This window comes from Kogia breviceps, chromosome 15, assembly GCF_026419965.1.
Source record: "Kogia breviceps isolate mKogBre1 chromosome 15, mKogBre1 haplotype 1, whole genome shotgun sequence".
Lineage (NCBI taxonomy): Eukaryota > Metazoa > Chordata > Mammalia > Artiodactyla > Physeteridae > Kogia > Kogia breviceps.
In genome coordinates this window covers 40671764-40687524 of record NC_081324.1, presented here as the reverse complement: position 1 = coordinate 40687524, position 15761 = coordinate 40671764, and the positions used below count along the sequence as shown (strand labels likewise).

The following is a 15761-nucleotide window of genomic DNA, read 5'->3' as shown; positions in this document are numbered from 1 at the left end:
CCACTCCATGCATTGATTAGAAGGTGTAGGGTGTGGCCCAGGAATCTGCATTTTAACAGGTCCCAGGTGACTCTGACGGAGGGCTCTGGTGCACACCCACCCCCCTCAAACCCTGAGAGGCCTGCAGGGGTCTGTGGGAAGCCCCGGTAGCCGTGTGCCAGGCAGGGATCCTTTTTCCTCCTGCACCTGGCCCAGGGGAGTCTGAAATCAGGACTGAGGTGGCGGCCAGCAAGCAGTGTTAGAAATGATTAGGATTTCCATTTCTAGAAATGGTTAGGATCGTGGGGCATGCTCCAAATGGGGGGGTCTTCTTCATGGGAAGAGAAGTGCACCTGCCCCAAGTGTTCTTTGTGTCATAGAAGGTGGAAGCAAGGCAAGAAGGGCCCTCGACTCACTCGCTCCATGGGGGTTTCCTAGGCTGAGTGCAGGCAGGGGACGCAGGAGCGAGAGTGGGAACCCAGGAAGCAGCCTCTGCTCCTGCAGAGAACTTCCGTGTCAGCAGTGGGTTTCAAAGTACGGTTCCTGCGGCCAGCAACATCAGAATCATTCGTTAGAAATGCAAATTCTCAGGCCCCACCCCCGATCTCTGGATCAGACCCTTGGGGGATGGGCCCCTGTCTGTGTTACAGCGGGGCCTCGGGTGGCTCTGTTAGCACTGAGGCTTGAGGACCCCCGCGCCACAGGCTCCAGTGCTTCAGTGCTCACGGGCTTAGAGAAGGTCCTCGCTCTCCTGGCCATCACCTCAGTCCCTTTCCGTGGGGGAGGGAGAAGCCACACCACACCCCTCCCACTCTCCCCACCAGCAACTGGGAAGGGGCTGAATGACACAGGGGCTGCTGCGCCCACCCGGAGGAAGGGAAAAGCCAGGTTCCCGGCAGCTGCCACCTGCCCAGCGGGCTGGCCCCCAGCTGACTCTCGGCTTTGTTTTTCCTTTCTCTGTGCCCAGAGGGGTGCAGAAGGGGCTTTCCCTCAGAAAGCAAAAGCACCTGGGGGCCTAACCCACCCAAAGCACAGGCAGCTCTGGCTCAGAAGCCCCAGGGTCTGGTTCCACTGTCACCCCCCAGAGACCTGTGGGAATGGGGCTCAGAGAAGCTTGGAGTATGTCTCCTTCTCCTGGCCCATGAGTGCTTCCTCTTCTCGGAGGATGGGAAGCAGGCCCTGTTCTGGAGCAGGCAGCATTCTGTACCAGGACAGACATCCTGCTTGGAAGGGGTGACAATGGTCATACCCCACACCTCCAGAAAGGGGCCAGGGCTGCTGTTTTAGTCAGCTCAGGCTGCTCTAAATGCCACAGACCACTCAGTGGCTTAACTAACAGACGTATCTCTCTCGGTCCTGGAGGCTGGGAAGGGAAGAGAGGCTGATTCAGAGGCCAAGGCCCAGAATGAGGACCGACCCCGTGTGACAGGGTGAGCTCCTCAGTTCTCTCTTCTCCAGCCCTAATTCTGGACCTCTTCCAAGCATTCTGATGAGGGACAAATTTGAACATGCTCAGAGAGGGAGTCCCCAGGATCAGGAATAAGTCAGCCTCATTGTCAGGACTCACTGTCGAGTCTTTACACATGTTATAAGAGTCCATGGCTTTGAAGCAAAAGTTCGAGGACTTACTTGGGTTAAATTAAAAGCACGATTTTATATTTTCTTGTCAAACAACTTTACTTGGGGCAACAACTGAAGTATAATTTAATTCAACAGGAAATATCACACTTGGAGGGCAAACAAAAAAACCTCCTTAAATTAAAGCCAAACATTCTTTCCAAGGCCCAACACTGACATTTCCAGATTGACAGAATGAGTTTGTTTCCATAAAACAAAATCTTGAGTCCAAAGCCTGCCTTTGAAACAGTTTTCCACTTCAGGCTCCGTTTCTCCAGGCTCAGGGAACGATGCTCGTGGCCTTCCTCAGGGCCAGATAGCCCGTGACCACGTCGGACGGCAGCCGCCGAATGTAGGAAAACTCTTCGATGGTGCTGAAGCGCAGCTTGCTCTGGGGGTCAGTGTAGCTGGCCTGGGTGAGAAACAGGCACAGAGGAGGGCAGAAAGTTGTTGTCGGAGTTGAGATTTAAGATCAAGATAAAAATTATTTTTCTGTTTTACTGAAAGTGAAAAATGTCTTCATCGTGTCTGACTCTGTCACCAAGAATGCTAAATTGCCCACTTTGGCAGAGACACATTAATCTTGCCAGACTTGAGAAAGGCTCCAGGGTATGGACAGGAGGAAGGGTGAATAACCACATCAGACACCAGGACTCTTCTGGTTGGTGCCTCAGGGCTACCAGCAACAGGTCCAAACTGAATTTATGTCTATCATCCCTCCCTGATCCCTGCCTTCAGACTCCACCTGCGTCAAACAAATGCTCCGGATCTGTCACCCAAGGCGGGGGGCGGGGCACCCCGTCCCCACGCCACCTACTCCCAGTGTGCTCCTCTCCTGCTCCCCCTCACCGCCCCCAGGTCACTTCCATGGCTCCCTGGGCTACCCTGCAGTGCCGGACTGGCCACCCACCCTCCTCCACTGGAGAGGGCTGCCATCCGACACCTGCAGCCAGGGGCATCTTTACAACCTGCAGCTCTGATCATGTCTTTCCTCATGAAACCTCTCAATGGCCCAAGTCCGCAGCACAGCTCCTCAGACCCTGCCTGGGCCCCTCTTTCCGAGCCTCTGCCTCGGCCACGTGTCCCCACCGTCCGGTTCCAACCACCCTGGCTCTAAGCGCCTCCCTCCCGTCCTGCCCATTTGCCCTTTCCCTGCCCAGTAACCACCTGCTCAGCCCTCAGGACTCAGCCCCCGAAGTCGCATCATCGGGGAGGTTTTATCCGCCCCCACAGGCAGTCAGGACCCTATCCTCACGTTCACCTCAGCACCCCTATCTCCGGTGGAATGCTTATCTCTGTTGCTCTTACGTTTATTATCTGTGTGACTCTTTGCCTGAAGTCTAGGCTGTGAGTCTCCATGAGGCAAGAACCCTGTGGCTTGCTTATCACTGGATCCTGGCTGTACTGTCTCCTAGTGCGATGCAGAGCGCACAGTGGGTCTTCAGCTACCATGAATAAGGGATGAGTGAATGGACAAAAAAAGAAACGATGGGGAGAGTCACAGAAAAGAGAACTTGTTTCCCACTGATATATCAAAATTCTCTTTTGGTCTGTTCTCCCCATGTGCAGAGTGGAGAAAATATTCACTTACTCTCTACCTCAAGGCACATGGCTCCTACAGATTTTGAAACAGAAAACATGAGGATGAGTCATTTGGAGCTCCTTTAAAAAATTATAAAAGATGCCATTAACGTCTAGACAGATAATAGCCAATTACTCAGGTGTGGATTGTCTGCGCCAGTGCTGGTCGTCTCTGCATGGACCCAGACGCGCTGTGATCTAAGGAGGGAGGGAGGCTTGGTGAAGAAGCAACAAGCTGAAGGGAACTTAGTCATGGGTTTCTCATGCTCTAAAAAGTCTTCAGTTCCATCACTGGGGATCTCCCTAAGGTATTTGAGGTCTGTGTGTCAGGAAAATGAGATTATTCCTAAAAAGCTAAGATTAATTAAAGTTCTATATAAAACAAAACTTTGATCCTTTGGCTTAATCTAGATATTGCCTTTCTGTACCACATTTCCTTTCATGCCATTCATATAAAGGAAGGCTTAACTAGAAAAACAGCAGCAGGTCCCTTCTGAGGGCTCCTGGCCGTGAGGCAGTTAGATGTCTAACTGGCAGGGGAGCTGCCCTGCAGTTCCGAGCAGGGGTGCAAGCATGTGCATCTGGCTTTGATCATCGGGCCTCCATGGATGAACCAGCCCTGGCCTGGTTCCATCTCTGTGGCCGCCTCACTCCTACCACCAAACTGTGCCAAGCCCGCCCGCCCAAGTTCAGGCCTCACTGCCAAGAAGGCTGCTGAACAAATAATGCGGAATACAGAGAACTGTTGCGCCAACAAAGAGGTCAAACACAAACTTGCACGGACCAGTATTCTGAACAGAGGGAAGGAGGCTGGGTGACACCTCAGAGAAGAACAAGTAAAAAACTGGACTCCTGCAGTCTGCCCTCCTCTGGGCTCCGTCCCTCCAGCCTGAATGAAGCAAAGGCCCCCTGCCCAGAGGGCAGGCAGCAAACGGCTTTAATGCCTCCCTTGTGACAGGGGGACAGGCAGTATATGCTGCTCGTCCATCTCACCCAGAGCCGCAGTACTTTCCACAGCCTTGTAAAAAGGGCTAAACACAGGTGTGACCCTGCATCCCTTCTGGCCAGGCCCCAGCACAGGGGAAATGGCCACTGGCTGGAACAGATGGGTCAGTGTAAACATGAGCCCGGCTTTATTTTTTAATTACGTAAGTTTAATTTATACAAGTAACAGGTGAACATATTCTCCTCTAAAAAAAAGAAAACATTGCAAATAAGACTAAAGTCTCCTTTCTACCATCTACAATCCAGAAGTCCTTTGTCTTCCCCTGAGGAAAGTGCTGCTAAGTGGGCACCCTTCCAGACCTTGTTTATATATATACCCTCACACACACATACAAACACACCAGAGAAGTGCCCAGTATTTTTTTGTGTCTGTGTATTGAGTTTTACTGAAGTGGCACCATGCTACTTATCCTGCCTTGCACCACATCTTAGAGGTTTACCCATGTTGTTACCTATACATCAAGCTCACAGAATAGTACGAACCCCACAGCCCTACCCCACTGGTTGAACTTTATGTTGTTTCCAATATTTTGCTAACACATTTTCTCATAAGCATTTCTGCATGAAGCTCCTTGTACACAGTATTTCTCTAGGGAGATGGCTGGAAGGCAAACTGCTAGGTCGTAGGCCTCTACCTTTTTGTCTCGATAGGTAGTGCCAATCGTTTTCCCGAGAATGTGTACCAATGTGACTCCCACCTCAAGACAGCCATGTAGGAGGATGTCCATTCTCTATGTTGGTGGCAAAGTATATAACCAAATGTCTTCATTTCTTTCCTACCTGATGAGTCTTTTTCCTAATTATCATTGAGATTGAACATGTGCTCATTGGTCATCTGTATTTCCTCCTTGTAATTGTCTATTCATATTCTTTTCGCTGATTCTTCTACGGGATTGTCTTTCAATGATTTGGTAGAGTTCTTTGTTTATTCAGAATGTCTTAATTCTTACACACAGTGGGGCAAGAGGTTAGTTATGTATAACGTGACGAGTCCTTTGCCAATGGCATAAAGGGGCCTGGAACAATGCTTCTCAAAATGATTTTCATGCCTCCTAATGTGTGAAAACCACTCCACTAGCAGATGAGCTGCCTGATAGTGGTGAGGATAAAGCTACATTCTAAGGGGCCACCCTCCAAGTCTGGCCATGAACCATGGCTGCTACAAGCTCAGCACAAAATGGTACAGGGAGAAATTTCCACTTTGGGCCATAACAGAATAACTTGTGCCAGATGAACCCTCCTTCCATAAACAACTATTAAAATGGGTCAAATATATGAGGCAACTATTTTCAGGCAGTAGACAAGAGATAGCATAAGACTACAATATTTTTCTTAAATGGAAGTCCCCTCAGGGGACCTTTCGAAAAAGATACATGCCCATGAATGGACGCAAAAAGAAGAATCCAACACAGACACACACACACACACACATACACACACACACACACACGTCACTTTACAGTGCTTCTACTCTCCCTATTTTTTAGGATCATTATATTTAAGGTCTATGTTAACAAGTCTGTTGTACTCTGAAGAGAGTGTGCTCTCTGAAGAGTGTGTGCTCTCTGGAGGAGAACCTAAAACATATGACTAACTCAGAGAGGAAAACTAACATTATTTTCAAAAATATAATAAAAAATCTTTCCCAATCTAAACTGTATATCATTAATTTAGTGTGTTACAGAAGTTGGAGTCACACATTTTCATAAAAAGGTAAAGCATTTAAATGATGTATATGAGCTTCAAAAAGTGAGGTGTGTCATTATTTCTACAGTTTTGAAAAGAAGCCCATCTTCCAAATTTAATAATAATGAAAAAGGATGAAGAAGGCAAGCAGAAAGTTCCACACTTCATCCACATTCTGCAAACAAGGAAACGAGGTTCTCTGGGGTCGCTGAGGTTCAGGGACTTACCCAAGTCCCACTTGTCCAACTGCACTGCTGGTTTTCAAACTGTGTTCCCTAGAAGCACCATAGGGGTCCCTGGGGTGGGGAGTGGGGGGAAGGGCAGAGGACCAGATCCACACGGGGTGACAGTGGGCAGGTGGGCTCCAGGGGATTCTGTAAAAGATTTCATTTGGAAAAGGGATTCTGATGCTTAAAAATAAATTTGAAAATCACTATCTTTACCATAGTGCCTCTTTAAAGAAGTTTAACTTTTTTTTTTTAAAGTATTGGGTTGGCCAAAAAATTTGTTCAGGTTTGTCCATAAGATCTTATGGAAAAACCCAAATGAACTTTTTGGCCAACCCAATACAATCGTCTCTAAATTGCAGGATTTTTTTTAAAACTTCAGCAATAAAAAAGAGAAATTGTTGTTTCTTTCATGTTCTCTCATATAGTTAACAAGCAGAGGAAGGGAAACTAACACTCAGGTCTCCTGCTTTCAGGAGCAACCCTTGCTCCAGGCTGCCCGCATGGATGCCCCGGGCTGCAGGCGCTCTTAAATAACTGAGTGAATGCTTCCGCACAAACCTATTACCTGTTCAGAGTACACGGCCTCTGGCAGGACCAAGGGTCAATATCCAACACTTTCTAAATAGACAGTACGGTGAAATCTCCTTTTCAGTTCAATGTTGTAAGACACAGAGATGTAATTATACTCACAAGAAGACCTGAAACATCAGAATACTTCTTAGCTGGTTTAAAGGATGGAGGAGCATCAATACTGAAGTCTGGGGAAAAAAAAAAAAGAAAATAACTAAACTGGCTTTAAAACATTCAGATCCTTTACCTTTTTTTTTTTCCCCCCTAAAATACTGCTTGATAATATTCCTGAACTTTTTACTTTGTGATTCAGTACTCAGAATTCTCTGGGGAGATAATGCAGGATGTCATAGACCAGGTGCAGGCTCCAGATCCAGCTCTGTCCTGTCCCCAGGGACCCTCCACTCCAGCAGAACCACCGGAAAGCTCATCTGCCCACAAGCTACTTTCACTGTCTCCGGTTACATGGACTGATGTGATGAGATGCCAAACAACCCACTAATTGGATCTGAGCATCCGGACACCGGAATGTCCACACCCAGGCAACTGACTAGTTCACTTGTCACCCGTCTGAGTCACCCCTATGAAAGACGTGCAGTGGGGCCAGAGATGGAAGGAAATTCGAACCTGTACTTTCCATGGAAGTTGAGCAGAACATATAACACAGATCTGGAAACACTGCAGCATACTACTGCTGCAGATTGAAATGTTAACAGTGACACTAAAAACCGCACATCCATGACAACGCAAACACACAGATTCAACACAGAATACAGCTATGAGGAAATAGACACATAATCTCCCAATATGGATGCCACCGTAAAATCCCCAAGCTAAAAATGGTTTCTACATGACTGCAAACACAATAATGTGGGTTTGTTATAAGAAAGTTCCTAGTCTGACATTATAAACACTTCGGAGGTTCTAGGCAGCTCACAGTTAGGATCGTTCAGTTGCCATGGCAGTGCCCTTTCAGAAGCCAGAATCTGTTTCAGGTTCTTCCAGGTTCGATTCTTCTTGCCAGCCGCTGCGCCACCATGGCCAGAGTGCTCGAGGCGAAAGCATGGATTGGAAGAAACAGAAATCAGTGGAGATGATCATTTCAGTATCTGACATTTATGCATATTCATAACTGTAATAAACCCCTCATTCAATCAGCAGTCAGTGTACGCTAAGGCTTTTTAAAAAAGTATTACGCCATGCACTTTAATCTTACTTATAAAAAAGCACAGCTTTTGGATTGTCAAAACATATGAGTTAGTTGGTGATGGAGTAGAAACAAAAGGTTATTTTTTTTATATGCACATAGAAAGTCACATCCTTTATTGGGTCTAACTTTATGGAATTCACTCATGAATTTCCCACTACTTTAAAATAAATTTACTACAAAGATAGATTTAAACTCATGACCACATCTCCAAACTCCTTTCTGAGGGCCAGTCTCCACCGTGGAAATTACTGGTGCTCCAGGAAAACCCAAGGAAGCCTCAATCATGGCACAGCAAGCCTTCTGGAAATGTTTTTTTCTTTGTTGTCTTATGACGATGACAAAATAAAATGGAATACAAAAATCTGTTACAGGCACTGTTAATGCTGTATTTTCAAAGCTAATTAATGAAAAATAAACTTCAGTGGTATAATCTGAGTCATGTAATTTATCCTGCCCCTCAAGTACTCCTCTTTTAGTTATTTCAAGCCTCATCTAAATCTTCTGAAGAAGGAAGGTGAGCAATCATCATGGAAGTGACCCACTCTCAAAATGGTATCCTTTAATGAATTCCACAAAGGACACCAAAATCCTTGGGAATTGGCACACTGGGAGATCAACAGGAAGGGCCTTCTTCACCCGCCCCTACCCCTCCTACAACAGCCCACAGTGGAGGAGGTGGTGACTTGGGCTGATGGAGACGGGGCACCAGTGCTGCCTGGGCTGCAGGCCCAGCAAGATCAGGGGCCGAGGTATAGTTGTTTGGTTTTTTAATTCTGAAACACCTTAGATGCTTACCACAAAGTTGGGATCCTTAAATGGCAAAGGTTTGGCAGCTTTTTCAAGAGGTCCTGTGCTAAAATCAGAGGGCACCATTTTATTCTCACTCACGCCTTCCATGCTGATACCCTTAAAACATAATAAGAATAGTACGAGGTCAGTGTCCTTTAGCTGAGCTTCCTAACTCAGCTCTCAACAAGACGTAAGATGGCAGCACCGGACACGCGAGGGGAGACGGTGTGCCCAGAGTCCCAGCGGGCGGCCTGCACCGGGGGAGAGCCTGGAAGCAGCACCCGCTGTGCAGAAGCCACAGCAGAGGCACCAGGACCCCAGCCGCCAGGCTTCCTGGCTCCCCTGGGCGCCAAGCACAGGTGTCTCACTACTACAAGGTGGGTGCTATTATCCCCAGTTTACACAGAAGAAAACTGAGGCCCAGGTATATGGGTTCAAGGCCACACAGGGATTACCTCTGGATTCAAACCCAGGTGGAGGCAATTCCAAAGGCCCCACCATCTCCGTGACACCACATGGCCCCTACTCCTGCCGATCTTGTCAAATTGTGTCTTGAAACATTAAGACAAAAAAGGTCCAGCCCCTTTAAGGCTCTCATCGGCTGGAGAACCCAGGAGGGAGCTGGTACGCATAAGGGCACAACAGGATGTGGGCGTTCTGAGCACGGAGAATAAAGGGAGAGCAGGCTGGGGGCCACGGTCAGCTGGCTGCGGCAGAGAGTGCCCTGAGAAGCAGGCTAATGCACTTTAAAACAAAAAAACCTTTGAAGCCAAGAATCAGGAAGAAAAAGCAAGCCAAAGGAAGAAATCACTTCTGATTTGTAATGCTATTTCCAATCTTCCCAGACCGCAATAAACTGTTTTTTAATTGATATATAATTTATATACAGTGAAATGTGCAGATCTTAAGTGTAGGTTTCATGAGTTTTGCCAAATGCTTCCACTTGTGTAAGCCAGGTCCCTAACGAGGCAGAATAGTTCCATCATCTCAGAAAGTTCCCTCATGCCCCTTCCTAGTCAATACCTTCCAACCTCAGGCAGCCACTGTTCTGATTCCCACCACGTTACTTTGGCCTGTCCTAGCAATTCGTATGAGCGGAATCCGACAGCATGTACTGTTTGCTGTGTTCGGCTTCTTCAGCTCAGCATAAAGTCTTTGAGGTTTGTCCATGTCTCTGCATAGATTGGTAGTTTGTTTCACAGAATTTGTGTACCACTCAGCAGAGCGGTGTTCCGCTGTATGGATGTACCGCAATATGTCTGTCCGTTTTCTTGTTGATGAAATGTGGGTCATTTTCAGTCTTCAGCTATTATAAATAAAGCTGCTGTGAACATTCTGTACAAGTCTTTATGTGGACATGTGCCTTTACTTCTCCTGGGTAAATACCTACGAGTGGAATGGGTTATAGGGTGAATAAACTTTATGAGAAACTGACGGATCATTTCCCTAAATGGCTGCACTTTTTTACACTCCCAGCAGCAGTGTATGAGAGTTCTGGGGGGTGGGGGAGACAGGGACCACCCACCCTGCTGCAATAGTTCCCCGAACAGTTTCTTCTCACACACCTTCCGAGACTCCTCTCCAGGGTCTCTCCTGTGGGCCTGTGCTTCCTCTCCTCTGCCCACAACCCCTCTTCTATCTGGACTGCTCACCTTATCCTCCCCTATTCACGGCCTTTCCTAACTTTTCTCCCCTCCAAGGCCTAGCTCAGATATCCACTCTCTAAGAACTAAGACGCCTCCAATTTCTCATCCTTTTCCCACCATCTGTAGCCACAGTTCTCTCTCTCTTTCTTTTCCTATCCTCCCCTCCCTCCCCAGTCCTTCGCCTTTATCTGGCCCTTCCTCATCTCTGGGGTTCAGGGGACGGCCTCAGAAGCACACATCTTGCCCTCTCCGTTCTCTACAGCACACTCAGCGACACACTTCTAAATGTAAACTTGACGTAACTCCCCTATGTACAACTCATCAGTGCTTCCCACCGCCCTGGGAATTGGGCACAAAGTCTGGCCTCCTGGTCTCCTCTCCAGCCTCCCCTCTTGCTCCCCCCGCCTCTGTATTTTGTATTTTCTGGTCCAGAATCCATGGAGTCATTTTCTGTAAGCATAAGGAGTTTCCATTTTTTCCATTTTTATTTATGCTCCACTAAAATTTCCATTGGGATTAGTCCATGTCAGTTTTACTTGTACAACAAAGATTAGATTTAGCATTTTGTACATAACCAGCTTTTTATTGCCCTTGTGATTTTTCCTTCATGGTCATAGTATTTCTGCACATGCATGTGTCCTGGTAGACCCAATTTGATGAGGAAGATTTGATTTTTCCCATCACATTTAATCAGTAACCGACATTAGCTTGAGTAGTTCTGGCCAGTTGTCAATGTTATTTAGTGTTGACTATTTGTAAGAGTAATATCATAAATTGGATACATGATTGATAGCTAGTATTTAAGTCTTGGTTAGTCACTGAAATAACAGCAGCTTTGTGAAACAGGCAGGGAACAACAGACCAGAAGAAGGAGAGACAAAGGAGAGAGGCGAGCAGATGAGGGAAGGGACAGACTCCAAGGGTGAGAAGGCACAGGGGGTCAGAACAACCTGCTTCACCATCTGGTCCAGTCTTCCGTGCCCCGCATCTAACCCAGTGCCTGGCACAGAGTAAGCCCCAAATAATCACTGACTGATTAACTGATTGGAGTTAAGGAATAAGACAACGCAGCGTCACTCCATGCCAGCATCAGTATTTGAGATGTGTATACTCTGGAGTTTACTGTAAGGAATCGTCTCTGGATGGGAAGCAGTGGCCAAACCCAAAGAAACACAGGAAGGATAATTCAGAAACAACTGGGCTTGGTTACCTATAGGGCAAAAGGGAACAAGGTGGGAGGAAGGGGAGATGGGAAAGGACGAGAGAGGAGTAAACTTCTCCAAGTATAGTTATCTGTAAAGTTTTGACCTTCTGAACCATGTTAAATTTTCACATACAAACAAACAAACAAATAAATAAAACCAACCAACAAGGATCGGGCAGCAGATAGAGAAAATGGAATACAAACAAAAAGAAACCAACTTAACTGAGGTTTGAATGAATAACACAACCACACTGAAGGGGAGGAAGGGAGAAATAACGTTAGTGATGTGAACATAGTATTCTGACCATATAACCTAAGGTTAGAGGCAAAAAGAAACAGGAACAATTGGTAGGTTTGTTTCTCACAAGGGTACCGGTTAATAATTCTGAAACTACACACCTTCTAAGATGAGGCAAATAAAGAATGAGGGGCGGCTAGAATGAACCTTGTGCTACTGGATGGAAATCACAGGTTAGCAATAGGAATTCATGGTTTCTAACATATATACAGACAGATAAGCACAGAAATGGATACAGAGGCATTAAGTGATCCAGGCTCAGTGTTTCCTGAAACTCATATCCAATGGCACTGGAAAGTCCAGATATCACCTACTGTTATGAAAACATAAAAAAACAATAACAGAAGACTGGGAACTTCAGAAAGAAAAGGGGAACAATGGAATGACTGAAAAAAATGGGGTAAATATAATAGACTATCATTAGCCTCATGATTTTCTTAAATTCTATATGATGTCAAAGCATGGGGAGCGCTTACACACACACACACACACACACACACACACACCTACATTTCCTAGCTCTTCCACGGAGACGGCTGGGAACAATAAACAATAGGGACACCAGGTATAAATCCTGGTTTCTAAATATTGTTCTCCAAGAACTAGTAATCTTTGAAAAAATGGCTGATTCCAGGGCTGGGGCAGGAGAGTACAAGATGAGCCTTGTGGTGCCAGAAAGTAAGAAAATGCTTGTATCAGTTTGCTAGAGCTGCCTAACAAAATACCACAGACTGGGTAGTTTAAATAACAGAAACTTATTTTCTTACAGTTCTGGAGACTAGAAGTTCAAGATCAAGGTGTCAGCAGGGTTGGGCTTTCCTGAGACCTGCCTCTCTCTCTCTTTTTTAAAATTTTATTCTATTGAAGTATAGTTAATTTACAATGTTGTGTTAATTTCTGCAGTACAGAAAAGTGACTCAATTATACATATATATATACATTCTTTTTCATCTTCTTTTCCACTACAGTTTATCACAGGATATTGAGTATAGTTCTCTGTGCTATACAGTTAGACCTCATTTATCCATTCTATATATAATAGTTTGCACCTGTTAACCCCAAACTCCCAACCCATCCACCCCCCACCCCAGCAACCACAAGCCTGTTCTCTATGAGATCTATCTCTTTGGCTTGTGGATGGCCATCTTCTCACTGTGTCCTCACGTGGCCTTTCCTCTGTATACATGCCCTCCCCACCCCACCCCTTTTGTATCTTTCCCTCTTTTTTTTTTTTTTTTTTTTTGCGGTACGTGGGCCTCTCACTGCTGTGGCCTCTCCTGTTGCGGAGCACAGGCTCAGAGGCCATGGCACACGGGCCCAGCCACTCCGCGGCATGTGGGATCTTCCCGGACCTGGGCACGAACCCGCGTCCCCTGCATCGGCAGGCGGACTCTCAACCACTGCGCCACCAGGGAAGCCCTCCCTCTTCTTATAAGGACACCAGGCATACTGAATTAGGGCTCCACCCTTATGACCTCATTTAACCTTAATTACCTCTTTAATGGCATTATTTCTAAATACAGTAACATTCTGAGGCATACTGAGGGTTAGGACTTTAACATACAAACCTTGAAGGGACACAGTTCAAGTCTATGACAGCACTCAAAAAGTGATGGGCGTAAATTAAAGGACATAGGAGTCAGTTTGAAGAGGTTCCCACTGGCCAAATCTGGACAATTTGCTCAACATCATGAGTCAGTAGGGAAATAGAAATCAAAACCACAATGAGATATCACTTCACACCCACTAGGATGGCTACACTCAAGGACATAATAATGTGTTGGTGAGGATGTGGAGAAACTAGAACCCTCATACATTGCTTGTGAGAAAGTAAAAGGGTGCAATCACTTTGAAAAACAGTCTGCTGGCACTATTTACAATAGCTAGGGCATGGAAGCAACCTAAGTGTCCATCGAGAGATGAATGGATAAAGAAGATGTGGCACATATATACAATGGAATATTACTCAGCCATAAAAAGAAATGAAATTGAGTTATTTGTAGTGAGGTGGATGGACCTAGAGTCTGTCATACAGAGTGAAGTAAGTCAGAAAGAGAAAAACAGATACTGTATGCTAACACATATATATGGAATCTAAAAAAAAAATTGGTTCTGATGAACCTAGGGGCAGGACAGGAATAAAGACACAGACGTAGAGAATGGACTTGAGGACACGGGGGTGGGGGGGCAGGCGGGGAGAGGGTAAGCTGGGACGAAGTGAGAGAGTAGCACTGACATATATACACTACCAAATGTAAAACAGATAGATAGTGGGAAGCAGCCACATGGCACAGGGAGATCAGCTCGGTGCTTTATGACCACCTAGAAAGGGGTTGGTTAGGGAGGGTGGGAGGGGAGGCTCAAGAGAAAGGGGATATGGGGCTATATATATACATATAGCTGATTCACTTTGTTATAAAGCAGAAACTAATACAACATTGTAGAGCAATTATACTCCAATAAAGATGTAATAAAAAAAAAAAAACAGTCTGCTGGGTCCTCAAAATGTTAAACATAGAATTACCATATAACCCAAAAATTCAACTCCTAGGTATATACCCAAGAGAATTGAAAACATATGTCTATGCAAAAATCCATATATAAATAGTCATAGAAGCATTATTCATAATAGCTCAAAAGCATAAACAACCTAAATGTCCATCAACTAATGAATGCATAAACAAACTGTGGCTTACCCATACAATGGATTATTATTCAACTGTAAGAAAGAATGACGTACTGATACATGCTACCACATGGATAAACCTTGAATATATTATGCTAGCTGAGAGAAGCCAGACACAAAAAGCCACATTTTGTATGATTCCACTTATCTGAGGTACCTAAAGTAGTCAAATTCACAGAGGTCAGTGGTTGTCAGGAGCTGGCAGGACAGGGGAATGGGGAGTGACTGGTAATGAGTAGGGGTTTGCTTTGGGCTGTCATGGAAATATTCGACAATAAGATAGTAGTGATGGTTGCACAACTCAGTAAATTTACTATAAACCACTGAACTGTACATTCTAAAGGTGTGAATTTTATGGTATACAAATTATATCTCAATAAAGCTGTTAGAAATAAACAAACAAATACATTTATGAAAGACTGAATGAAGAAGGCTAGTAATGGATTGTAACCCAAGAGCAAAATGAGAATGGATGAATACAAACACTGATTGTAAGAATGCAAAGGAAATGGGAGAGAAGAGAAAGCTCTTGCTCACAGCAGGATTCTACCTAATAATCATAGAAGGAAAGAAGGAATTAGAAAATCACCATTTGGCAACCACCACTATAATAACTGTTGCAGGCAGGAACCATCAACAGACACTAAAAGTGGTCGGCAAAAGTGTGAAGAGAAACAGGATATACAGAGTCTCAAGACACTGATACTTTAATACAAACAGAAAAATAATAACTTCATAGTGGAGAAAACTGGCAGACACTAACTCACTAAGTGCTCACAGGCATATCATCCGCAACGGGATGGACCGACATCAAGTTCCACGACCTGAAGCACCGAGAAGGGAACAGCATCCTTCTCTACTCCTGCCAAAAATGCATCACCCAAATGTAATCACGAGGAAATATCAGACAAGCCCGAACTGAGGAAGAGTCTATGAAACAATGAGCCGTGCTCTTCAGAAGTGTCATTAGTCATGAAAGATAAAGACGGAAGAACTGTCCCACATGACAGGAGGCTAAAAAGACATGACAACTAAGTGCAAAGTGTGAGCCTAGGCTGGATCCTGGACCAGACAAAGGACGAGAATAAGGTCTGTATATGAGGTATCAGTGTCGCTTCAACGTTCATTCCCTAAATTTGACCGCTGTACTGCTGTTATGTATGTATGAGAATGCCTTCGGTTTTAGGAAATCCACACTAAAATATTTAGAGGATTAAAAAAATACAGTGGCCATGTGAGACCCTCCCCCGCACACAGCCA

The 15761-nt window shown here is 45.5% G+C and overlaps 1 protein-coding gene across 1 annotated transcript in view; it reads right to left on the bottom strand.

Moving 5' to 3' along the window:
• Window positions 1-1608: 1608 nt before the first annotated feature.
• The window catches only part of INO80C (INO80 complex subunit C), a 22955-nt gene continuing 8802 nt past the window's right edge, over window positions 1609-15761 (bottom strand). The window contains exons 2-5 of the mRNA XM_059041403.2: window positions 8674-8784; window positions 7606-7717; window positions 6789-6856; window positions 1609-2008 (exon numbers count right to left, since the gene is read on the bottom strand). Of these exons, the coding sequence (XP_058897386.1) occupies window positions 1877-2008; window positions 6789-6856; window positions 7606-7717; window positions 8674-8784 (423 nt within the window). The 3' untranslated portion in view covers window positions 1609-1876. The remainder of the gene's footprint in view (window positions 2009-6788; window positions 6857-7605; window positions 7718-8673; window positions 8785-15761) is intronic.